The sequence below is a fragment of the Brachyhypopomus gauderio genome, chromosome 19 (genome assembly GCF_052324685.1).
Source record: "Brachyhypopomus gauderio isolate BG-103 chromosome 19, BGAUD_0.2, whole genome shotgun sequence".
Classification (NCBI taxonomy): Eukaryota; Metazoa; Chordata; class Actinopteri; order Gymnotiformes; family Hypopomidae; genus Brachyhypopomus; species Brachyhypopomus gauderio.
Window position 1 is genome coordinate 8,113,698 of NC_135229.1, and position 22,642 is coordinate 8,136,339.

Genomic DNA, 22,642 nt, shown 5'->3' on the forward strand with positions numbered 1-22,642 from the left:
CACACACACACACACACACACACACACACACACACACACACACAGTGTCTATTTCTCTTCACTCATATTCTCTGATAACTACAACCAATTTCATTAAGTCCAACTCATACCTCTCATACATGGATGCAGAAGAACCACAGGCAGCCTTGTTAAAGAAAACCCTCTGTGTGTGTGTGTGTGTGTGTGTGTGTGTGTGTGTGTGTGTGTGTGTGTGTGTGTGTGTGTGTGCATATTTCAGAGTTAGAATCTGAACTCATTAAAGTATGTGTCTGAGGAGAAAAACACACAGACACAGATAGTGAGAGAGAGAGAGTATGTGTGTGTGTGTGTCTGTGTTTGAGAGAGAGAGAGAGAGAGAGAGAGAGAGAGAGAGAGAGAGAGAGAGAGAGAGAGAGAGAGAGAGAGAGAGAGAGAGAGAGAGGTGGGGGAGTCTCTCATTAAAGTACACTAGGCATGACAGGTATCTAAGGCCTGCCACGATGTGGTGTGTGACAACCATAAATCATTAAGTTATGCAGAGTAAGGCTCAGTGAATGTGTGTGTGTGTGTGTGCGTGTAGGGTGGGAGACATGGTAAGATGTGATGTGGAGAGATGTGGAGTGAGATACACAGACTAATATGATTAATAGTTGAACTTTTGTTTTGCTTCTGTTTTCTTCTCTCTCTCTCTCTTACACACACACACACTCACTTACGCACGCACGCACGCGCGCACACACGCGCGCACACACACACACACACACACACACACACAAACACACAAACACACACACACACACACACACACACACACACACACACACACACACACACACAAACACACACACAGATCTGAAGCAAAGGTGCCTGGCGAGAATATGTGTGAAGATGTGAGACGAGCCTGACATCTCTGCCAGACTGTTACCGAGCAACAGCACAAAATCCTGAACTTCCTCACCGTGGAGAGTGTGTGTGTCTGCACACTACAGAGTTCCTCTCATGATCAGAAATAAAAGTGTACAGACATATTTATTCAGCTGTGGTGGTAAATTACCCCCATTCCTTACACCTTCACATAATGCATTGATTTTTAAAATGGATATTGTTTGTGATAATCCTGGTCCACCCTGGTCCAGCCACCTCCAGCCTAACCAGGTATGGATGAAGATTACAACGGAATAAGAATTACATAGAGAACACATGTATATTATTTATCATTTCCATCTTTTCTTTTTTCTTCTTTTCTTCGTTTATGTATCTCTCTAATTGTTGTTATGGTGACCGGTGTTGACCAGAGGAGGATGGGTTCCCCCCCCCTGAGTCTTGGTTCCTCTCAAGGTTTCTTCCTCATGTTCTTAGGGAGTTTTTCCTTGCCACTGTCGCCCTTGGATTGCTCACTGGGGGCTTGGACTTGGGACATTTATAAAGCTGCTTTGTGACAACAATTGTTGTAAAAAGTGCTATATAAATAAAATTTCAATTTGATTTGATTTGCATTATAGACCAGAATCCTCAGAAAAAGAGCATTCAGGTTCAGTTCTTTCCCTTTATATCATAATGTACAACTCGCATACTGGGAGGGCCAATGATGTTATCCTCAGAAATTGAATCAGACAAAATTCAGAAAGTGTGGCCCTTCCACTGAGCTCAGTATTCTGCATTAAAACCTCAATCAGAAATGGTTGGACAACTGAGTCAGTCGTAGGTACTGCAACAAAAAATGACTTTAAAATAGGAACCAGTGTTCACACTCACAAATACCATCACATTTCCTGTTCTATCTGTTAGTGAGCTCTAAGGTAATCCAGAGGCTACTGCTACTGATTACAAATTTAAGGCAAGTGTAATTGAGCCTCTAACAAAAGTGTGTGTGTGTGTGTGTTTGCGGGGGGTGACATTTGTATCTGAAGGGAAATGAATGAAGTGGTTATTACTGCTCAGTGAAATGCTTAATGAACCTGTCCAGTCACAGCAGATCAGAGACACTGAGGATACTGACAGAGACACAATGAACCAAAGAGCACGCGGTCAGGATCAGGAAGCACAGTGTGCCAATGTGTGTGTGTGTGTGTGTGTAGGTGCTTTTGTGAGTATGCTGTTGTTCTTTGAGTGTGCAGCCTAGGGAATACAAAGAGCCATTCTCAGCCTACACACCCCTAACAGCCAAGCTTCCATCGTGTGTACTCACACACATGGATACACACACACACACACACACACACACACACACACAGGGAAAGCTGAATGGGTGTCAATGAAATGACTGCCTCTTGGACTCAGTGTGTGCAAGGGATCATGATATCATTGATTAGGTAATGACTGAAGAAAGTGTAAGTTTGTGCGTGTGTGCGTGTGTGTGTGCGTGTGTGAGCGTCTCAGTTATCAGGTATTTAGGCCACTAGGCTGAAACCAGGTGTCTGTGAGAAGGTTCTGTTTCTGTGCGACTTGATACACACTTTGCAATGGTGTGTGTTGATATCTGCACTACCCTTGTTACCATGGTAGTTGCTCTGCCCTTTGACCTTCAGGGTTGCCCTAAATGGCCCTTTGTTAGTATTTAGGGTAATATGCTTCCCCTCTCTCTCTCTCTCTCTCTCTCTCTCTCTCTCTCTCTCTCTCTCTCTCTCACACACACACACACACACACACACCTGTGCTATAAGCACAGATCTTTGCTTCTTTCTTTGACTTCAGCCTGTAGCGGCTGTGAGCTTATCAAGTAAGCAACACACATTTCTCTCTTCTCACCTCTACACTAGAGCAACGAGTTTACAGAGGGCTTCAGGATTACCTGAGGAGGTGCATCAGGTGTGTTTTCGCTTCTTCCTTTGACTTCAGCTGTGTTCGCAGCAGCTGTGAGCCCTTCAGGTAAGGAGCACGTGTTTTTCCTTCAGTTTCCTTCAGTGCTTTTCAGTTTACAGAAGACTCCATAATTACTTTTATAAGTAAGGTTGATAGAGAAGGGGAATGTTCAGTGAAAAGGCTGTACAAACATGCCAAAGCATCAGTTCTCTCAAATCCGCATCTGTAGTTGAGATGCCTTCGTTCTGGCAGGAAGTTCAATCAAGTTCGAGACCAAGGGTTCATCTGTATCTGAAATACAGGATTCAACAAGTACACGAAACCAGTGGAATTCATTTTGAAATGGAACAGGTGTATTCAGCCAGACATGTTCGGTTCTGGGCTCTGGTTGTAATCAGCCCTTCTACACATTATCTTCCCTGTTGGTTTCTTCTATAATAGGAATGAGGTCCTAGACCAAATGCAACATTAACTGAAGAACCTCTTAACCTTTGAGTGAAATATCTTGCTCATGCTCTATTCGTTCTAATTCGTTCTCTAGTAAAGAGAAGCCCTCTAAGAGATACGTTAAGAGTATGTTTAGCTGAATTTGAATCTCAAGTGGCCTTTAACAGCAGGTGAATCTAGCATGTCCAAAATAAATTAAATCTAGTTAAGGCTCTCATTGACAGAATCCTAGTTTTACCTGGGAGAGTGCTTCCTTCCTTCATTCATTCATTCTTTTATTCATTCATTTCTTTGTTCATTCATTCCTTCATTCATTTTTCTATTGTAGTATGACCGTGCTGCTGATGTCACTACTCCTGCTATCTGCACTACCAAATGGTGAGATAATTGAAACATTTTAGATATAAGGATTAAACTCCAGAAGAATATGGACAGCAGATAATGGATTAAACTGCTCAGTGCATACAGTAAAGTATGTAATTAAAATGTACTGACGGATTAGAATGTTTGTCTAATCAGTTGCAGTGCAAAGCACTCCTGTATTCTGCCCAGATACAACTGACCTCAACACAGACACGCTTCTTATTGGTGAGTACATACCTCAAGCCTTAATAAATTAGCTAAAATATGAAGGACACGATGAGATCGTACTGATCTGGGTGTTCCTCGTTTATGCCTCAACCGTTTTACAAAAATAAAATGATTAACCATTTCATATAATTTCTTGCATATGCACGCATACAGATATTAGTCTCTGCATCAGTCTGCACTGTGCGTCTGTGTTGTATTGCAGGGTGTCTGGGTATGCGACTGAACTGGCTGTATGCAGTGTTCGATCATTTGCCGTCCCTGCTAAAGTTTGCTGTGTGGATGAACTGCGAGAGCGGCGTGTGTCCCGCTGATGTACAGGAGCAGAGGCACTACTGTAGCTACAGAGGGACCCAAAACACAACACACACACCTCCACCAAGCGACGCACTCGACCGGTAAGACGGGGGGGGGGGGGGGGGGGGGGGGAGATATGAAGACACGGGAGCGGTGGATGAAGAACGGGAATGAGACAGAATGTCAGACAGGAAAGCAGAGGTAGAGGAAGAAACAGAGGAAAAAGTGCAAGAATAGCGCGTCATACTAAAAATAATAATTCAAAATTACCCTCACAGAGATTAAAATGCGAAGATAAACTGTTACGAGGTAAAATTAAATTGACCTACATAAAGTTTAAAGAGACAAGAAATAAATCTTAAACACGGTGGTTAAAAGAAAACAAAAACCAACTTAATGGCACATGTAACTTAAATGTTTTAGTCTATATTTAAACATGTCTATAGTTTGAGCACATATGAGATGTGGGGAATGGCTCGTGCTGTGGCTCTCATAAAAGCTGAAAGCTGTCTCGCAGTGTTTCATTCTAATTCTGGGCAGTAATTGACTGGGCCATATTGATCTGAGGCTTATTGGTTTTGTTGTCTTCCAGCAAGTTAGGGACGTATTTTGGTCTTAGGCCATTTAAAGATTTATTTAGAAAGAGTAACACTTTAAAACCTCTAACAAACTGAAAGCTTCTGAGGCCTGGGCTAATCTGTCCTTCGAGTACTGCATGGACCATTTGACTTGGGCTTGTCTGGATATGAAATCTCTACATTTATCTATATTGGTTGATTTTGATATTGCTTCTCTATCACTACTAAAGCCAAGGGCTGTGCACATTATAATGTATGAATTTAGAGTACTATCTTTTGAAGAATGCCTTTTTAAATGTCTTATCTTTTCAAAATGATTTTGAGAAAGTGCCTGTCAGGAGACTGTTGCTAGGCAGTTGATAACTTCCGTTAAATAGTGAGTCAAGGCAGCAGGTTGGCAGTTTTAAGTGCTTCATTTTTTTTTTCCTCAGGAGTTTTAAGATCAATGAAGCTAAATACAGGTATAATATGCAAGTTATTTCTGTGTGGTGATGGGTATAGCCTAGCTTCTTCATTTGACAGGGAGTTATTGAGATGCTTTGATTTTATCACTCAAGAAGGACGCAGATTCATTAGAGTTGTTGACAGAGAGGGGCCTAGGGGCTAACCTGTAATGGATGATTGCTTAACCTGTCTTCAGTGGCAAACAGAGTGTGGGAATGTTTGGTTTGCTATTGATTTCAGAAAATAATGCTGGTATAGTTTTTTTTTTTTTTTTTATCAGATTTTTGCAGTTTGGACTGTTTTCTGTACTCATTTTGGTTAAAGGAGGCATTACTCCACAGTGATTTCTGCTCCCTAGACATCTAGCTCTTTTCTCTTAATGGGAAACAAAGTATAAATAACATTCAGAACTTCACGTTTTTCAAATCATCAAGAAGAGCGTAGACCAAGAGACAGAGTGTTGTTGTTTTTACTTCTTTGTTTGGTTAAGGTGTTGAAATATAAATTCTTAGTTTTTCATACATGTACCTTTTTGTTGCCAGAGAGAGATGTGGGGAAGTGGGGAAATTAGCATATCAAAGAAAGCAGAAAGGGTTGGAGAGGGCCAGGTCCTTCTAATCACAATTCTTCACGTGTTTGTTTATATTCTGTTATGTTGATATGATGGAGGAGCGGCGGGAGGCTACAGAGCTTTGTTCTCGTTTGTTCCTGAGATGGCGTGAGTGCAGGAGAGAGAGAGAGCGCTGTCAGCCGTACATCATTAGACTGGTGAACTGTTATGTTTTATTTAATAAGTGCTTACATCCGAGGCCTTTTTCTGAGCTTCCTCCTCTTTTCTGGGGCTTGACAATGCGATATCAAGCCAACAAAGTTAGCGCACGGCTTGGTAACATCACCTAGCTTCATATCCTCGACAACAGTGGACGTACTGCTGAGACCCTTTCTGATTACTAAATCCTGATATCCACAATTCTGTGACAGCCCAAAGTATCAGTAAAGAGCAGTAAAGTCTTTGGCAGTACTGTCTACTGGATCATCTACCTACATGAAGAAATCACCACAAAACTACAGGCAAATCCACTGCTGGCAGTAATTTGATAAAAATTGTTAACAGAGTAGACGGTGTATATTGGATGTAATTCAGAAAGTATATTTCAACAGAGATATCCAAATGATGTTAAACTGCAAAATATTAAACCCAGAACCAGGATGCACTGGAATGGATCTTTAACATGACCAATATATCAGCAGTCAAAAATGTCTGTGCTTTTGGTCTAATCCATTGATATGTCTTGAAAACATAAATACTACAATTACTTATTACCCAGAGATCGTAAAGAAGAACTAACTTTAGTATGCTAGAGGTTGACATTACAGATTTTATCTGCCATTTAATTGGTTGACATCATATCGATGGCATTGCCAATGGCAAATTTCGAGGCATTCCAGATTCTTGTTGTATTGCTATGATAGTGAGGATCTTGCACATATCATTAAGTAAATGCTGTAGGCAAGTATCCTACTTTCATTCATGATAATATTTCATAGCAGTTCCTAACAATTTATACAGCCAAGGATCTCTACAGACCAAGTAGTGTAAGGCTTTTATGTCCAGGGAGTAGTAGATTCTCAGACTGAAAGACTTTTGTTCAGGTTAAAAATGTACAATAAATCTTTAAAATGTAGATAAATAAAAACATAATGCAAAAATGCATCCTATTTGCAAGAAATAACATTTTAACGAATGAACTTTACAGAGAAAACAAAAATATCTTGGGTAAACAAATGTGTTTTTGTGTGTGTAGATGCTGTCTAGACCATCTGAGATGCTACAAGGCACTAGAAGAGAAAAACTGCAGACAGACTCTATCAACAAACACAAACTACACCTGCTCCTACCTTACCAACAACACCTGTGGTATACACACACACACACACACACACACACACACACACACACACACATGTACCTGTTTTACCATCAACAGCTGTGGTATATACACAAACATAAACACACACCAACCACAGCTGTGTTTCCAACCATAGGCAGCTTGTGTAACTACACCCACACTTTGTCTGTTTTACTTTGAGCTCCATGAATTCATAAGATTTGGGAAAACCATGATTCTCTCTGAGCCTTAAGAATCATTTCACAGTTGTTTGAGAACCAAATATTCAACCTAATCTACTGCCACTAAGTGATTTATTTGTCAACTCCTATAGATTCACTCATTTTGTGTGAACAAGGATTCTGCCTGTGTGACCAAGAAGCCGTAGCCTGCATTGCATACAACTCCTATGCTCCAATCAGGAGGCAGCCCGAGCAACCTGGTCCAGGACAATCACGTAATGCAGCAACCAATCAGAGTCTTGCATTTCCCAAGTGGGATCTCGTGTACCGCATGCCTTTGTTTTCCCTTCGCCAATGAACTAATGCAAGTCTCATCAGACCTATCATGGCCTGTCTGGTGTGTGACAACCAGGAAAAGGCAAAAGAGAGACATGCGGGAGCTTTGCAAAATTATGACTCACGTCTCTCACATTTTCAAGCCTATGTCTTCATTTGCATGTATCTTTCTCTCTCCCTGACAGGTTTTCCTTATAATGATACCATGACCAGTGACACATTCAACAGGACAGGTAAAACAGAATGGCACCCCCCAACCCCCCCCCCCCCCCCCCCCCCACACACACACACACACACACACACACACACACACACACACACACACACCAGAAGGGTCACAGAGAGTCACATCCGGCTGTCAACCCCTGGCAATTAAAACAGTGACCTATATCTATTAGTGAGAGAAATAGGAGAAGAGAGTGTCAAAGAGGAATGAATCTCCAGACGGGTTGGGGTACAGGTCTTAAACAAGCAAACAAGTAATTAAATAAACAAATAGTTATTTTCAGAACAGGTCATGACATTAGTATATGTCTCTGAGTCTCTGAGAACTAGTGACATAAGACCTAGGGCAGTTTAGAATTTCAAGATAGATGTATGTCTTCACATCAAGTTCTGTTAATCAGAAAGAACACTGTTAGACACCTATATGTCTATTTCTTTTCAGACTGGATGAACGAATCTCCTCATATGTCTGAAGCAACTATATTACTTGATGGTAACTAGAAAATGTCTAAATGAATAGTCACAATACAATAAGCCCTTTGTCTCAATAAGCCCATAATCACAATAGCAAACATACACTGCACATAATACATATTTATTCATGGTATTTTAACTAAATACTCTCTCAATACTCTTTAACTCCCTCTGTCATTCTTCTCCTCCCCCCAGACCTGTATCCAGCCCTGAATGGGACCATGGATAATTACACTGTGGAAATTGTGCTGACCAGTGACACTGTAATGAACCGGACTCCCAGTCCAGGGCAGAATGGTATGCCTCCATCAGGTAAATGTATATATTTTTATTGTTTTTTCTTACAAAACAAGGCTCCTCTGTACAAAAGCCAATGTTCTCTCCATTATTTCAGCTATGCTGAATCATCCAGATTAAGTAAATATTTTGTTTTTTAATATATTTAATATGTATTTGTAAAGATGCCTAGTCCTCCATGAGCAATGAGGAAAGGCGAGCTCATTCTTCATTAATGGGTGGTCTTTTATTTGAAGAACAGGTTTGGTTTGAGCCACACATTATTCTGAATTTTAGGCTTCATTTTTGCCTCATTTGACCATTAAATCTTCTCCCACATACCTCCTGGGAAACTGCAAATGTATAAAGATGTGGTTTGTTGACGTGCAGAATCTTCACTCCAGTTTCAGCTATTCAATTACTGAACTCTAGCTCCTTCGGTGTGATTGTTGGGGTCTGTGTATTCCCTCACAAGTCGTCTTGCTCTGAGTTTGAGGGATGGCCTTGTCTAGGCCCATTTGGTATGATGTAGCTTCTGTGAACTCACAATTGATCCAGCAGTGCTCACTGGGATATCCAAATTCCTGGATTTCTTTAGCTTCCCCCATCCTGTGAATATATATTTAATTTCCTAACAAGATTATTTTATCTTAATTTTCAGAGCTTTCCTTCAGATTCTCAGTCTGACTTGTTTTGCTTATCCAGAAAAGGTTAACTTTATTAATGATTCACAGGTAGAGGGCAAATGTAAAATAATTGTTATTGAATGAGCAACAGCCTTCATATGTGTTCAGTCTTTATGAGTTCAGCCTTCATAGGAGCTAAATAAATAAATTTGTTTGACACAGAATATCTTAAGATCAACTGCATTTAATTATCAATTAATTGAGGGTCAGTCTTTTTGATTATTTTTATGAAGAGTGAATACCTATGCAAGTCATTATGAATATATTTACTATAGCAGCTGTCACCATCACCACCACTACACATATCTACCTATATACCTACATCCAACACACACAATGAAGCTCATCAGGCTGGAAACACTGACCAGATGTTGAACCCAATGTGGTAGACACAAAGTTCTTCACTGATGTGAATTTGAAGATGGGCAGAGATGCAGTCCTTTGTGTTCTACCCTCTAATTGTTCTTTAATGTTTAATTCTGCAGTTAATTTTACATTTTATATTTTAATTGAATTTCATCTTTCCTGTTTATATCAGTTATTTTAACTTAATTTGTCCTGTGTATGACATGCACTGTTTAAATTATATGTCTTGCTTTTCCTAAAATCTATTAGTAGGCTTAAAAGTTGTTTGTGCTTTCTGTTTGATTCTGATTTATTTCTTGTTTCTATAATATTTGATATTCTATAATATTAAATATTGCACTCATACTGCATGTAGTCTTGTAGGTATTTCAGTCTTGCTAGGTATTGCTCTGTGTCTAATCTTATATTTTGTTGTCTTCTTTCTAGGTATCAGCACTGGCAACTGTTTATGGCAGTGCTTGAGCTCGAGTAGTTTGGACTTTAACCTGTTTATACTAGATAGAGATGCATATTCTAAACACTTAGCACTTTTGTAAGTCGCTCTGGATAAGAGCGTCTGCTAAATGCCGTAAATATAAATGTAAATATTTGCAGGTACAGTGGAGGAGGATTGGACTAGAAATATAAGGGAAGAGGAAAGACATTTGGGCTCTTCTACCCACAATTCTACAGACATGGGTCTGAATGGTAAATATAAAAAAAAATGAGCAAAAACACAAGGTGCATAAAGTAATTTAAGCTGTTCCTGCAAGAAAATGGCCAAACCAATGGGTACTGGAGTGGGGACCCTAACAACTAAGAACTGTGGCATTATTCTACACTTGGCGTTAGAATGGTGCCAATATTGTTAAATCTCATGGTTTTCATACATATTTTTATGATCGGCAGGGGAACAATTTGTGCATTTAACACCAGTGACACAATCCCAGAATCTTCATGGAGTGTCAACTTCTTCAGAGAGACATACACATACACTTCACCCAGGGACAGACACTCACCCCCTGAAATCCGTTACTGCGGTTACACCTGACCTCACACACGCCTGGACATATTCCTCATCAAGAGAGGAGAAGGAAGAGAGTGAAGGAACCAGAGAGAAGGACAGAGGTGGAAACCAGGAGGTCCCCTCAGGCAGCATACGCCCCCAGACCACAGCACAGCCCTCTGTCCCCACTGCCCCTTACACCTTGGGCAGAAACGACTCGCTGCATGAACCTGGTGACATCTCCACAGCGTTACTTGACCTCACACCTTCATTTACAGAAAGCATGGAAAGAACTGAGATAGGTAGAGAGGGACAGAGAGAAAATCAAAAGAGTGATGAAGAGAAAGAGAAGGAAGGAGTGAGAGAGAATGTAAAGAGAGAGACGCAAGAAGTAGGAATTGGAGAGGGAGACACTGATGAAGACATTAAGGAAGATCAGCACACAGGGCATGCAAGTGAGTGGAAAGAACACAAGGAAGAAGCAAAAACCTCACCAGCCAATCACAGCCCTTCTGATCTTCTAACCACCACAGGAACAACCAATCAAATGCTGTCTCGCCCAATGACCGTCCCATCGACAGTGAATGAAAACACAGCACCCATGTCCACTCCCATACAACTGTCCTCTGAGAGTGAGGGGGACGAAAGTAAGGACAGGACAAGTGATGATGATGGCCAGATAGAAGGAGAGTCTGAAACAGAGGGACAGGTAAAAGAAACAAGCCCAACTAAAAGCAGTGGACACCAAGCCAGCATGATACCCACACACACACAGCGAACTACTACTGAAGAGGGGAACTGGAGAAAGACAGACAGCCCAGAGGACGGAGACGGTGAAGGACATGATCACCAGGCTAGTGAAGAGATGCAAGATGTTTCCACTCACACAACTGTACCAAGCATCCTCACTCCCACGACCTCCAAACTCTTACCTACAACTCCTGCGGAAAACTCTTCCGAAAGCAAACAGGTCAAAGTTGATGACCTTTCACTGATGATCCTCACACTGGCCCCTAAAGCAACACATCAGCACACTAAACGCCACACGTCTCCCATACTGACCACACAATCTCCACACACTCCTCGGACGGAACACCGTTTACACACACAAACTACACACAGACAACATGCATCAAGCAGTTCACACACACAGGACACAATATACACAGAGGCCACACATACCTCAAACACACAGACGCCACAAAAATGGACTAATAACCCACATACACGACCTGCACACACCCACAAACCCAGTGTCACACATTCCTCAAGGCCAGCCAGCATCTCAAGAGCTCTGATCACTCTCAAGGCCCAAAGCAGCTCTCATCCAGCACAGACATACCCACCCAGAACCCCTCACACTGCCAAACCCCACAACATCGCCCTGCCACTACCCCACTCCATGGAAGACCTTTCGGAAGAAGAAGAAGAAGAAGAGGAGGAGGAAAAAGAGAAGGAGCACAAGACAGCACTGTCAGACAGTTTCAAAAAGACACAGACAGACAGTAAGACAGCTTCCCTCATTAACACATACTTCCATTCAGCTAAAATGACGACTACTACCACCACTATTACTACTCTTACTGCTACTACTATGAGTACTACTACTGATAATAATAATAATAATAATAATTTTCATACATTGGATGCTTCAGCCTTGGGGGGTTTTAAGTGCTTGCCTTATTTTAAATCCTGCCATGATAAATAAGACTTAAACTATGTTATTGTCTGTGATGTCTCGTGTGCTTCCCAGAACCTGCTCAGCACCAGAAGCGAGGCATGCCCGTCTTGGCCTGGTCCCTGCTGCAGGTGGCTGGACTCCAGCCCGCGAGCCACTCAGAGGGTGAGAGGAACTGTCTAGAGCAGCTGCCCAGACCCATCCAGACCTCCAGCTGTTCTGGTGGAGCTTAAGAGAGCAGCCGGCCATAGAGCTGTCGGCACTGTAGCATGAGCATGAACATTTAGGACAGCTACTGAAGAAAGATATGGCATTATCCTCAAATGAGCTGTAGTAGACCAAGATGGAAGGAGAATTTATTTTATGCCATCACCTTTGTGTATATGTGTATGTGTGTGTATGTGTGTAGAGTGCAGCATGTCCTTTAAGCAGTACGGCCTGGGAGGAGTGATAATGTGGGAGTTTCCTGCTTTGGGGGAGATGCTGCAGTGTTTGACTGGCCGCTGCCCTCAGGAGTTCCAGCACTACGGCTGCTACTGCGGACAGAAGGGCAGTGGGACGCCTCAGGACCAGCTAGATCGGTAACACACACACACACACACACACACACACACACACACACACACACACACACACACACACGCTGCAGCAGCAGAGGGCAGCCCAAGGACTGCAACTTCACACACACTCAAGACACACATGAACACACACAGCAGATCAGTGGAAGACCATTAGACCAACTGGAGTGTAACACACACATATACTGTTTATCAAACGACAAACAGGGACAGACACCAGATGACTGCGGACTATGAATTTTAGACACCATCTCATTTCAGTAATGGTCTCTTGGCATGGTCACATAATAGTCAAGACCAAATCTGCATATAGTGCCAAGTCTGTAATGCCATATACACCCTGCTAAACGGTTTTAGCATTCGTTCACTATCAGGATCAAATTAGACACCTGTCACGGTATTCCTCCCTGGATCTACAGTGCAGAATATGATAAAAATAAAAACCAAGACTCTCGCGGTCCAATGCTACTCTACATACAACTTGAATGGCAGAATTCCCAGGAGCACCGAACTGTTCTCAGGGCAATGATTGGCCCCGGTGTCTCAAAGTTCTTAACATCAGACGTCCTTGTTGCATTTCAACCCCCCTGAATGTAATTTGACTGTTGCACAGATCATAGTGATCCATCACTTCCTCTTCACTATCACTCCCTCCATCTGTAGGTGCTGCTTTCTTCACCAGTGCTGCCTGGAGCAGGCTGTGTTACTGGGCTGCAGGAGAGGACGGGAGTTCAACGGCCGTGTTAGCTGCCACGGCAGCAAACCTCAATGTGAGACTGTTGTGTGTGTGTGTGTGTGTGTGTGTGTGTGTGTGTGTGTGTGTGTATAACACATACATATTCTCACGCGGTATGACGAGCTGGAACTTACTAAGTGATGCTTAACCAATCTAACCGTGCTTAAAACAGATGTTAGGATAAGGACATCAAGTCCAGTTGATGAGTAGACATGCGCGTGTGTTAGCTAACTAAGCTAACTGTACTGCTGTGTTTCCTCTGATGCAGGTATGGGGGTGAGTGTGTGTGATCGGCTGCAGTGTGTGTGCGATCGCACCGCGGCAGAATGCATGGCGGCGTCACACTTCAACCACTCGATCACGACCCAGTGCTCAGGTCCCCGCCCACCCTGCCTGGACAAGCCACGCCCCGCGCCACAACCCTCCAATGAGGACTCCAGTCAGGAGAGTTCAGAGACCATCAGACCACGGCCGCAAACACCTGCGCACCCTCATCTTCAACCTCAGACACAGGGGAAACCTGGACAGGCAAAGCCTGAGGGGGTCAGTAGAGAGGAAGAGAAAGAAGATGGAGGGAGAGAAGAAGAAGAAGAAGGAGCAGAAGATGAGGAAGAAGCAGATGATGAAAATATAGAAATATAAAATGGCACCCTATGCAGGAAGTAGAAGTCATGAACTGATGCTCTATGAAGTGCACTACACAGGAAGTGCCCACTAAACAAGCTCTGGCTTTTCACAGTAACCTTACTAGCTTGGAAATGGGTGGCTGGTGATTGCTATTATTATTAGTATTTGTATCATTCCCTTAAAATGAATGAAAACAACGTTTCTTTTTAAATGCTCTTTTGGGGGCCATCGGACATCTGGCATTTATAACACAACACAATCCATATACAGCCAATTAAGATGATGGATGTCTTAGATAAAGCTTTAACATGTCATTCACCACAGAAGCATGCAAGTCTATGATAAATTATCATTAAAAAACAAATAAAAAAAAACACTTTATTAAATTCACTCCTGAGAGGCAGTGTCATTTTGCATATAAAATCTTTATTGAGATTGCTTGAAACATTTCCTATTGTGCACATGATTGTGGCTGATAATCTACCCCATTCTGAAATGATCTCACAGAGGTGATATGCATTTGGCCCAGGTAAAGCGCTTTAGACATTTATAATCAAATGCGAACACTAGAGTTGAGCACGTGTCTGCATTCTGCGTTGCTCATCATACCTCTCTCACACACACACACACACACATAGCATAAACACATTCAGTGGTCCCATTGGCCTCGATTCATGTTAGTACCACATTTGTAGAGCTTGATGATGTAGGACGAGGTTCGGACCTCAAAGGCGTGCAAGTTTATGCACACGTAGGAGCGTGCATGCACTCACAATCACCAGATAAACAAAAACAACAAAACCCAACTACAAAACTACTAAGGAAAAAGGGGGGAAAAAAAACAAACAAACAGAAAACAGAACCGCACCGTATATAACGGTAACAGTTATGATAACATTTAGGCTTCAGGCTAATATTTTCACAGCTGCAGTTAATTCTAATATTACAATTTTCTCCCTTGTTATGATAACATAAAAGTCCAGCATGCAAGAGTGAATTGCCCTCCACACACACACACACACACACGCCCACTGCTGCATCATTACTAAAGGTGCATTACAGGTGACACAACTGAACAAAAATACTGTGTCTACAGACAATACCTTTCCATTAATATCAACAATATATTGCACTAATTTTACAAAATAGATCATTATTACAGACAGTAATATAATACAGACAATTTGTTGGTATTATCCCCATTAAGCAGAATCAAAGTCAAAGCAATATCAAATGAAATGTAGCTAACTGCCCAAAACGGGTAAAACATTTTATGACCCTAAAGGTCACTTCCTGCCTGGTTACCCTTCCCTCCGAGAAAAGACAAAGGCTGACTCTCCTACTCAAGCAGAAGATCAAGTCACTACCTGTAGTCACTGCTACAACACTTACAACACTCATTTGTTTCCAGTCCTGTACCATACTCAGTCTAACTCAGCTCAGCATGAGTCCAGACTGTTGGATAAGGAAACCCACTGGGCAGTATCTGTGCTTCTCTGCGCCAGGAACCTGCCACATTACAGTAAACCCAGGAGAGTGTTGCTCAAGACCACAGCTCCCTGAAGACCCACGTGTCCGTGCCCCCTGAGAAACCACCAAAACCCCTTCATCCAATCAAACTGCACATCCTCCTTCATAACCTTCACTTTAAGGAGATCTGTTTCTTTTCCTTGATACTGGATATGTGCCATGTTCTTGATGAAACACGAAATCAGATCTTTACAATTGTGATTTGCATCACAAACAACAAACTGTATCAGTTTAACAGTGGCAAAACCACTAATTCTGCACTAGCATTCAATACCTCACGTGACTGAAAGCCTGGAGAAATGCGTCTCCCCCACTGTTCACATGACTTCATTTGACTTGTCAGTTATTTTTGTGGACATTTCAAAAGCCGGTAAATCACCCCAACAGCCATGACATCATTCAAGCCTACTTTCCAAACAACTCTAGCGTGTCACACACGAGCCAGTCACCTTCGATAAGAGATAACGAACTCTTCCAGAACGCTCCCACACTAATCTGATAAACTCGCTCTGAATCTTCAAAAGCTTTTCACTTTTCTGCTTCACTCATTCTGATATTGCTTCAATCGCAAATCCAGTTTCTGTCCTGAGGAGCTACAACAGCTGCTCAGCAGATGAGTGCAACTATATAAGAAAATATCCACAATCTTCAGACAATTCCTCAACATGGAAACAGACATGTGCGTCAATAGCAATGGATTCAACAAAGTCTATACAGCTTACAAAAGCTTAGATCAGCATAACGTAACAGTCACGATATAAATGTGTATCTTCTCTTTGTGTATATATTTATTTGTTGCTTTTCTAATATTTAATGGATAAAACTATTTCTTGGAATCAGATTCTAGGAAGCAGCTCTTTCCTATACTACTATAGCGCAGAACTGCTTACAGACCTGCAGAAAGGTCCAGGTGCTGGTTCTAAAGATGTACATCCTGTTGCTATTCGTTACACAGGCTGGCTAATGAGCATTTTCCCACATTTTAATACAGTCTGCACAAGTGGCAGGTTGAACACCAAAGCGTTTCTATGTGCACCCTTGATTTGGGAGCTGCAGCCATACTGAGTGAGCCGGGGTGGGGCTCTTTGCTGATGCGATCACCATGATGACAGCTAATCTGCAAAAAACAGTGTAGATCTGAATTCTCAGTGAGATTTTGTTCATTTCTATTAAGACAGACACAGACAGAGACACAGACAGATAGAGAGAGAGAGAGAGAGAGAGAGAGAGAGAGAGACAGAATGCCTATGTTCTTAGGTCTTTTGTCTCTAGAGAACGCTATTAGTAGGCATGAGTCTTCTTCCTTTTGAGTCTCATAAAAAAGGCAGAATTCAAATGACTCTCTGAACCAGTACAGAAAATGTATTGCTAAATATGAACACACACACACACAAACACACTGACACACACACACCCCTGATGTAGAGCTGGTGTAGGATGAAATGGCTGTTGAATGACTGAGTGTGGCATGGTGCAGTCTCTAATCCAGTCACAGCATGGTGCAGTCTCTAATCCAGTCACAACACGTCTCTTAAATGACACAGAGGTGAACTGGGTCATTCCCATTGCTGCCAAAGGTACTTGGAGAAGTTGGGATTTAGAGGGAAGTGTGGTAAATATGAACAACAGTGACCTTTGTTAACACTGGAAGGATGACTGCACAGCACAAACATACTAAATGTCAATTCTATATATTAATACTAATGATATATTAATTGATTATAGCTATTATATTAATATGATTAATATAAACTATTATGCAAATTTTCCTCAAAGTGCATAAAAAGTCATTGGTGAACCATCCACTTGACAAGATGAAACTGCAGCCTGCACACTTTTGACTAAAATAATTTATGTTGGATCAAGTAAATTCCGCAGTTTATTAAAATAAATCCTGCGTTTGGTAAAAGGCTCAGATATACACTACAGCATTGTGCAATATCAGCACTGCAAAGGCCAATATTGAGATAACATTAAACAAATGTTACCATGTTACCATGAAGCCCTGATTTGAATTACATGGTAGTCAATTGGCAGGAATGAAGTTTAGGCCAAACAAAAGAGTTCTGGTCTGCTGAAGTTTAAAAGTAAGTACTTAAAGCTGTATAACTGTAAAGACTTAAAGTTATATTTTGAGCGGTTATGGATTGGAGAGGGTCAGAGGATAAAGGTTGAAATGACTGGGTTCTGGTAAAGGTCAAAGGTTAAAGGTATCAGGCTGGGATGTGGTGAAGGTTAAAGGTCAGTAGACGCAGAGGTCAGGAAACTTCATTTCGTAGATGGGCACAGACTGGTACTGGGTATGGCCTGACGGCACAGCAGAAGTTCCCGATGGACTAGGGGGCGGCCTGCAGGTGAACACAGATATCAGTCTGATTCATATCTGCACTCCATTCAGGAAACGCACAAGACTGTCTAGATTAAACTGCCTTACATGTTAAAAAAAACATGTTCATTAAATGAAAATGGAACTCACCGTATTGTCAACTCGAAGATCTGAGCCAGACGATCGTGCAGCATGCTGGCCTAAACAGAGAAACGACAAGAACCATTAAGTGTAGAGCAACTCCAAAATATTTTAGGCATTAATGGCATTAATTCATGTCTTACATTTTACAGCATTGTTACAGCATTGTACGTTTTTGTGACGTTATTGGTAGGGTTGCGCATCATTGGTGTTTTTCCGATACTGGTGCTAAAACGATGCTAATTATAATGCAGGCTTAATTGGTGCCTGGATCAGTACTAAAAAAACAAACAAAACCCACAGAGTAGACGGCATTAAAGAATGTAATTTTTTCCTAAGGCAAATGGGAACGTCAAAGTAAACATTACATATACAATATATGACAGTTTCCCCATCGTCTGGACCAGGAGCACCCACACTGCTAATGTCCCTGGGCTCTCCAGCTGACCACGCTGATGATTCCCTTTGCTTTAAACTATATCCTGTGTGTTACCAGATGCTTCATTAAATTAATAAATGAAATTAATAAATTATTCCCCTTTACATAAAATGGTTTTAAAAGGAGAAATAAGTACTTTTTAAAAGATTCTATTCACGTTATTAAATAATCAAACTGACACCTAATGGCCTGTAAGTTTCAGAGATTCTCAATTCTTTCTTCAAGTGAGGGACCTGCTCTATGGGAAATGATCTGGTTAATTTGAGAACCACAGTTCAATTTGATCCTTGAAATGATACAATTACTAAAATACATTTATGAACTAAATAAATAATCACTTTCACAAATATAGTTTACTACCTTTGAAGATTTAACATTTGTCGCACGTCCTGGTGTTTAACCATTTTAAGCGTGTGCAAGTATTAGGTAAGTGTAGGTATTTGCAGGACATGCAGTAATGTTTCTGTTGGCTGGCCGTTTCAGAACACCTAAGAGCAATATATTTCAACTGACAGCTCAGGCATTTAGTTACTTTCTACTTTAGCTACATCACTTAACCTCAGATGTGGTCAATCAACCAAGACATTGCTTCTTTAGTTTATAACAAAAGCTCTGTTGACCCTAGCAGCCTTAATAAAAACATGCCCAAACGTCTGTCAACCTGTTCAGAGCACATTCAGGTCTCACAAACTAGGTGATACATTTTAAGGCATTTATGACTTACAATCACAAGTGTAAGAGTGAATAAAATATCACTGCTTTAACATGGATGTGGTTTGTGCAGACAGACAACCTTAAAATACCATAGCTGTTGTCTTCAGGCGTTTGTTACCAATGACAGTAGCTTTTATTCTAAACTAAAGAAAAGGAATTTGGACTTGGCCTATTGACTGCATCTGGGTAAATAAAATGGAAATTTTAAGAGACACAGAAATGAAGCACTGAAATCTTGTTGGATTCGGTCTGGTTGACACTGATCACACATGGAACTGTTGCCATATTGGAACCAGATTTCAGTGCCCAACCCTAGTAGCTGAAAACACAGCCTCCGCCTGCTGCTCGGTGCTGCTAGCGCTGATCCAATAGCTGCTTTGCTTCTTGTAAAATCACATTAAGAAATAACTGCAGGTGTTTCATAACACTTTTCTAAACGTACTTTAGCCTTACCCGTTAGATATGCACAGAGACAGACACGCACACACAGACAGACGCACACACAGACAAGACGTGTGCACACAAAATAACACTTCGTACTTTTGACTCGCAGTGGGCAGCAATTTCCTCAAACGGAGCTTTCTGGAACTTCTCCATCACCTGGCGTCTCTTCTCTCTCTCCTGCTCCTCCAGGCCTGTAGTGTCTGAGACAGAACAATCAAAACAAGTGAATAAATAAAACCCAGAGTCATGGACACAGACAGAAACAGAGAAGAGGAACTCACCAATAGCCTTCTTCAGAGTCTCAAACGTGATCTCTTCTGCCAGCTGGGACTAAATGGGCCACACACAGACATATTGAGGGATCAATATGATGCACAAATGAGAATGAATGCACGTGTGCTTTTTTGTATGCGTGTGTGCATGTGCATGTGTGCATACCTGGTCAGGTAGGCTGCTGGACAAGATGTCCACCTGTAGGGAAATGGTATCCACGAAACTCTTCCTCCGAGTCATGCGGTCTTCATCTGTTGGACAAAGTTCATGACATGGCGTTACTCAGCTCAGAGTAAAGTCGTTCACTTGACACTCGCTTAGCGTTGTTCCACCAGCTCTCACCACCAGCCCCAGCAAGAATTTACCAGAAGAACCTCAGCTGCAGCTTATTAAAACAGTACTAAGTACTAATACTCAGTAAAACAGGCTTTGCCATTAATCTTGCATGACCCAAGAAATATGAACAGACTGTAATGGCAACAATCAGGACCAAAACACATTTCTGCACACCTTGCATACAACTGTCAAGTTCATATTTACACTTGAATAAGTTTTATCCATATGGGATTTAAGAGTCAAATGTAAAGTGCTCAACCCAAACTCACCAGGTCATCAATCGGAGTGAGGACCATAATCCACAGATAAAGGAATACAAATAATATCTATTTAGTTAGAATACATTTGACAAAATCCATATGCAATGGTCAAATCCATAAACATTTTTCTAGGCCATCAATAAGGGACGCTACAGGACACTAGTTTAGCACACGCAGCTGCTACATAGCCAAGAGGCCGTGGTTACTTATGGTTGCAACTGTTCTTATAAAGTAATGAGGGGCAACTAAGGGTCTGCACACACCCACACATCCTATCTGCCGCTCTACAGTACTACATGTACCTCTGGATGTCTCTTTGCACCTGTGCAGAACCTTCCCTACTGTATAAAGCACTACGGTGAACACGCCCACACATGCCCACAGACACCCACAGACACCCACAGACAAGAAAAAGGGCAGAGTTGGTAAAGCTTAGTACACCACAAATAACAACGTAGAAATGTAAATAGGTGTCGCATTTGGTGATTAATCATTCTGATTTTCAAAATGTCCTTATGACTCACTTTAATTGGGTACATGAAAGCTACATCTCCTTCCCACTTAACAAGAGTAGGAAGAAACTGTTGGAACTGTTGTTGATAACATTTTACCACTTTACTCTTCTGAGAAGTAGGAGAAGCTTTAAAATGGGTCGATACACCCACTGCCCTTTCAATTCAACTCCTCCTACTTCTGAAGTTAGTAACTTTAACCTCCTTGTTGCACAATGTTTGCTAGCTGTTATTGGTTCATATTGTTCCATACAGCTCCATCCGTGAACCTGTCCCTACCCCACAAGCCTGACCGCTCCGTCAGCTGTGCGATGATCCTGTGTTGGTGAATGGCCAATCATGTATGACCACAGAAAGGTCACAGACCAAAATGACACCTTTAAAATCATTGCACCTTATAATATCTAGATTTTTTTTTTCTCACTTATAGTATATGCCTTACACCTTTTTTGCAATATCATTACTTTATATCAGTTTTGTAAATTTAAATGATTGTGTAAACTCAAGCGTGTGTGTGTGTGTGTGTGTGTGTGTGTGTGTGTGCATGCGCATGGATACCTGTATCTTGTGGTATGTACTGTACACAGAGCCTTTCTGCATTGTATCCTGGTCCAGAGAGGGCTTCCACAAGATCAGTCGTCTGAAAATACAAGCCAGTGTCCTGAGGGTCTAGAGAATCAGGTAGGCTGAAACACACAAAACACACATAGATATTTACCAGCATACATGGGTACACAACATTTTACAAGCAAGAAACTTGAATGATTGTTATGCAGAGTAGCTGTTCGCGTATGAAATTACATAAAAACGTCAGCATACTTAGACACCCCCCTCAGCTACACACAAAGTGAATGCACACACACTTTGCTCTGCGTACTCACACACACTTCTCTCGGAAGACGTGCTCAGGGAGGAGGTAAGGGGCATCCATATTCCTCAGCTCAATAACCTACGAGGAGGACACGGAACATCAGCTGGAGGATGTGTTTGTGTGTTCTTGGCTAAAGTGTAGGAAAGAGTGTGAAGAAATATATCCCGTGCCTTTCTACAATGGTAGAAGACAGGAGAGAATGAGTGTGTGTATGTGTGTGTGTGTGTGTGTATGGGCACTAAATGTCCCCACTAGGATTGGAACATCTGACTTTTTTTTTTTACCTTGTGAGGAACACCTTGTGTCCTCATGGATACAATTTTTTTAACCTTACAATAATTGCTACTTTCACTTGAAAAACTAAAAACCAAATTATGTACTTTGATGTTCTGTGCCTTACTGAGGTAAAGGTTATGGGCAGCATTCATTAATAACTACAAAAATCATCAGTGGATGTAAAACAAGACTGTCAGTGTCAGAGTGAGAGTGAGAGAGAAAGAGAGAGAGTGTGTGTGTACCTTGCTGACATGCTGGCAGAAAGCTGGGTTGGCGATCATTTGGCTCAGAAAGTTGAGGTAGGCTGCAACTAATGCCATGATGCCACATCGATTGACCATCGACAT

The 22,642-nt window shown here is 41.6% G+C and overlaps 2 protein-coding genes across 8 annotated transcripts in view; one reads left to right on the forward strand and one right to left on the reverse strand.

The window, feature by feature from the left end:
• Window positions 1-3,889: 3,889 nt before the first annotated feature.
• On the forward strand, window positions 3,890-14,528 carry oc90 (otoconin 90). Of its 2 annotated transcripts, none has more exons than XM_076980922.1 (12): window positions 3,890-4,214; window positions 6,941-7,053; window positions 7,359-7,481; window positions 7,728-7,775; window positions 8,210-8,260; window positions 8,437-8,553; window positions 10,164-10,256; window positions 10,458-12,059; window positions 12,308-12,397; window positions 12,642-12,813; window positions 13,474-13,580; window positions 13,815-14,528. In XM_076980922.1, the coding sequence occupies exons 1-12, from the start codon at window positions 4,033-4,035 to the stop codon at window positions 14,186-14,188; spliced, it is 3,072 nt and encodes a 1,023-aa protein (XP_076837037.1). In that variant the 5' UTR covers window positions 3,890-4,032; the 3' UTR covers window positions 14,189-14,528. The 2 variants fall into 2 exon arrangements, with proteins under 2 accessions (XP_076837037.1, XP_076837038.1); XM_076980923.1 differs by having other exon boundaries at window positions 10,170-10,256.
• A 51-nt stretch (window positions 14,529-14,579) lies between these two features.
• The window catches only part of efr3a (EFR3 homolog A (S. cerevisiae)), a 35,827-nt gene continuing 27,764 nt past the window's right edge, over window positions 14,580-22,642 (reverse strand). For all 6 annotated transcript variants that reach the window (XM_076980927.1, XM_076980925.1, XM_076980926.1 and 3 more), the window contains exons 17-24: window positions 22,538-22,642; window positions 22,030-22,097; window positions 21,707-21,834; window positions 20,206-20,291; window positions 20,049-20,097; window positions 19,864-19,967; window positions 18,180-18,229; window positions 14,580-18,051 (exon numbers count right to left, since the gene is read on the reverse strand). The exon at window positions 22,538-22,642 is cut by the window's right edge and continues 27 nt beyond it. In XM_076980927.1, the coding sequence (XP_076837042.1) occupies window positions 17,946-18,051; window positions 18,180-18,229; window positions 19,864-19,967; window positions 20,049-20,097; window positions 20,206-20,291; window positions 21,707-21,834; window positions 22,030-22,097; window positions 22,538-22,642 (696 nt within the window). In that variant the 3' untranslated portion in view covers window positions 14,580-17,945. The remainder of the gene's footprint in view (window positions 18,052-18,179; window positions 18,230-19,863; window positions 19,968-20,048; window positions 20,098-20,205; window positions 20,292-21,706; window positions 21,835-22,029; window positions 22,098-22,537) is intronic.

Excerpts from the sequence above, each read along its gene's own strand:
- oc90 (XM_076980922.1), top strand. The coding sequence starts at position 4,033 with ATGCGACTGAACTGGCTGTATGCAGTGTTCGATCATTTGCCGTCCCTG. Across the intron at positions 7,054-7,358 it reads CCTTACCAACAACACCTGTG|ATTCACTCATTTTGTGTGAA; the intron begins GTATACACACAC and ends CAACTCCTATAG. Across the intron at positions 10,257-10,457 it reads TACAGACATGGGTCTGAATG|GGGAACAATTTGTGCATTTA; the intron begins GTAAATATAAAA and ends TATGATCGGCAG.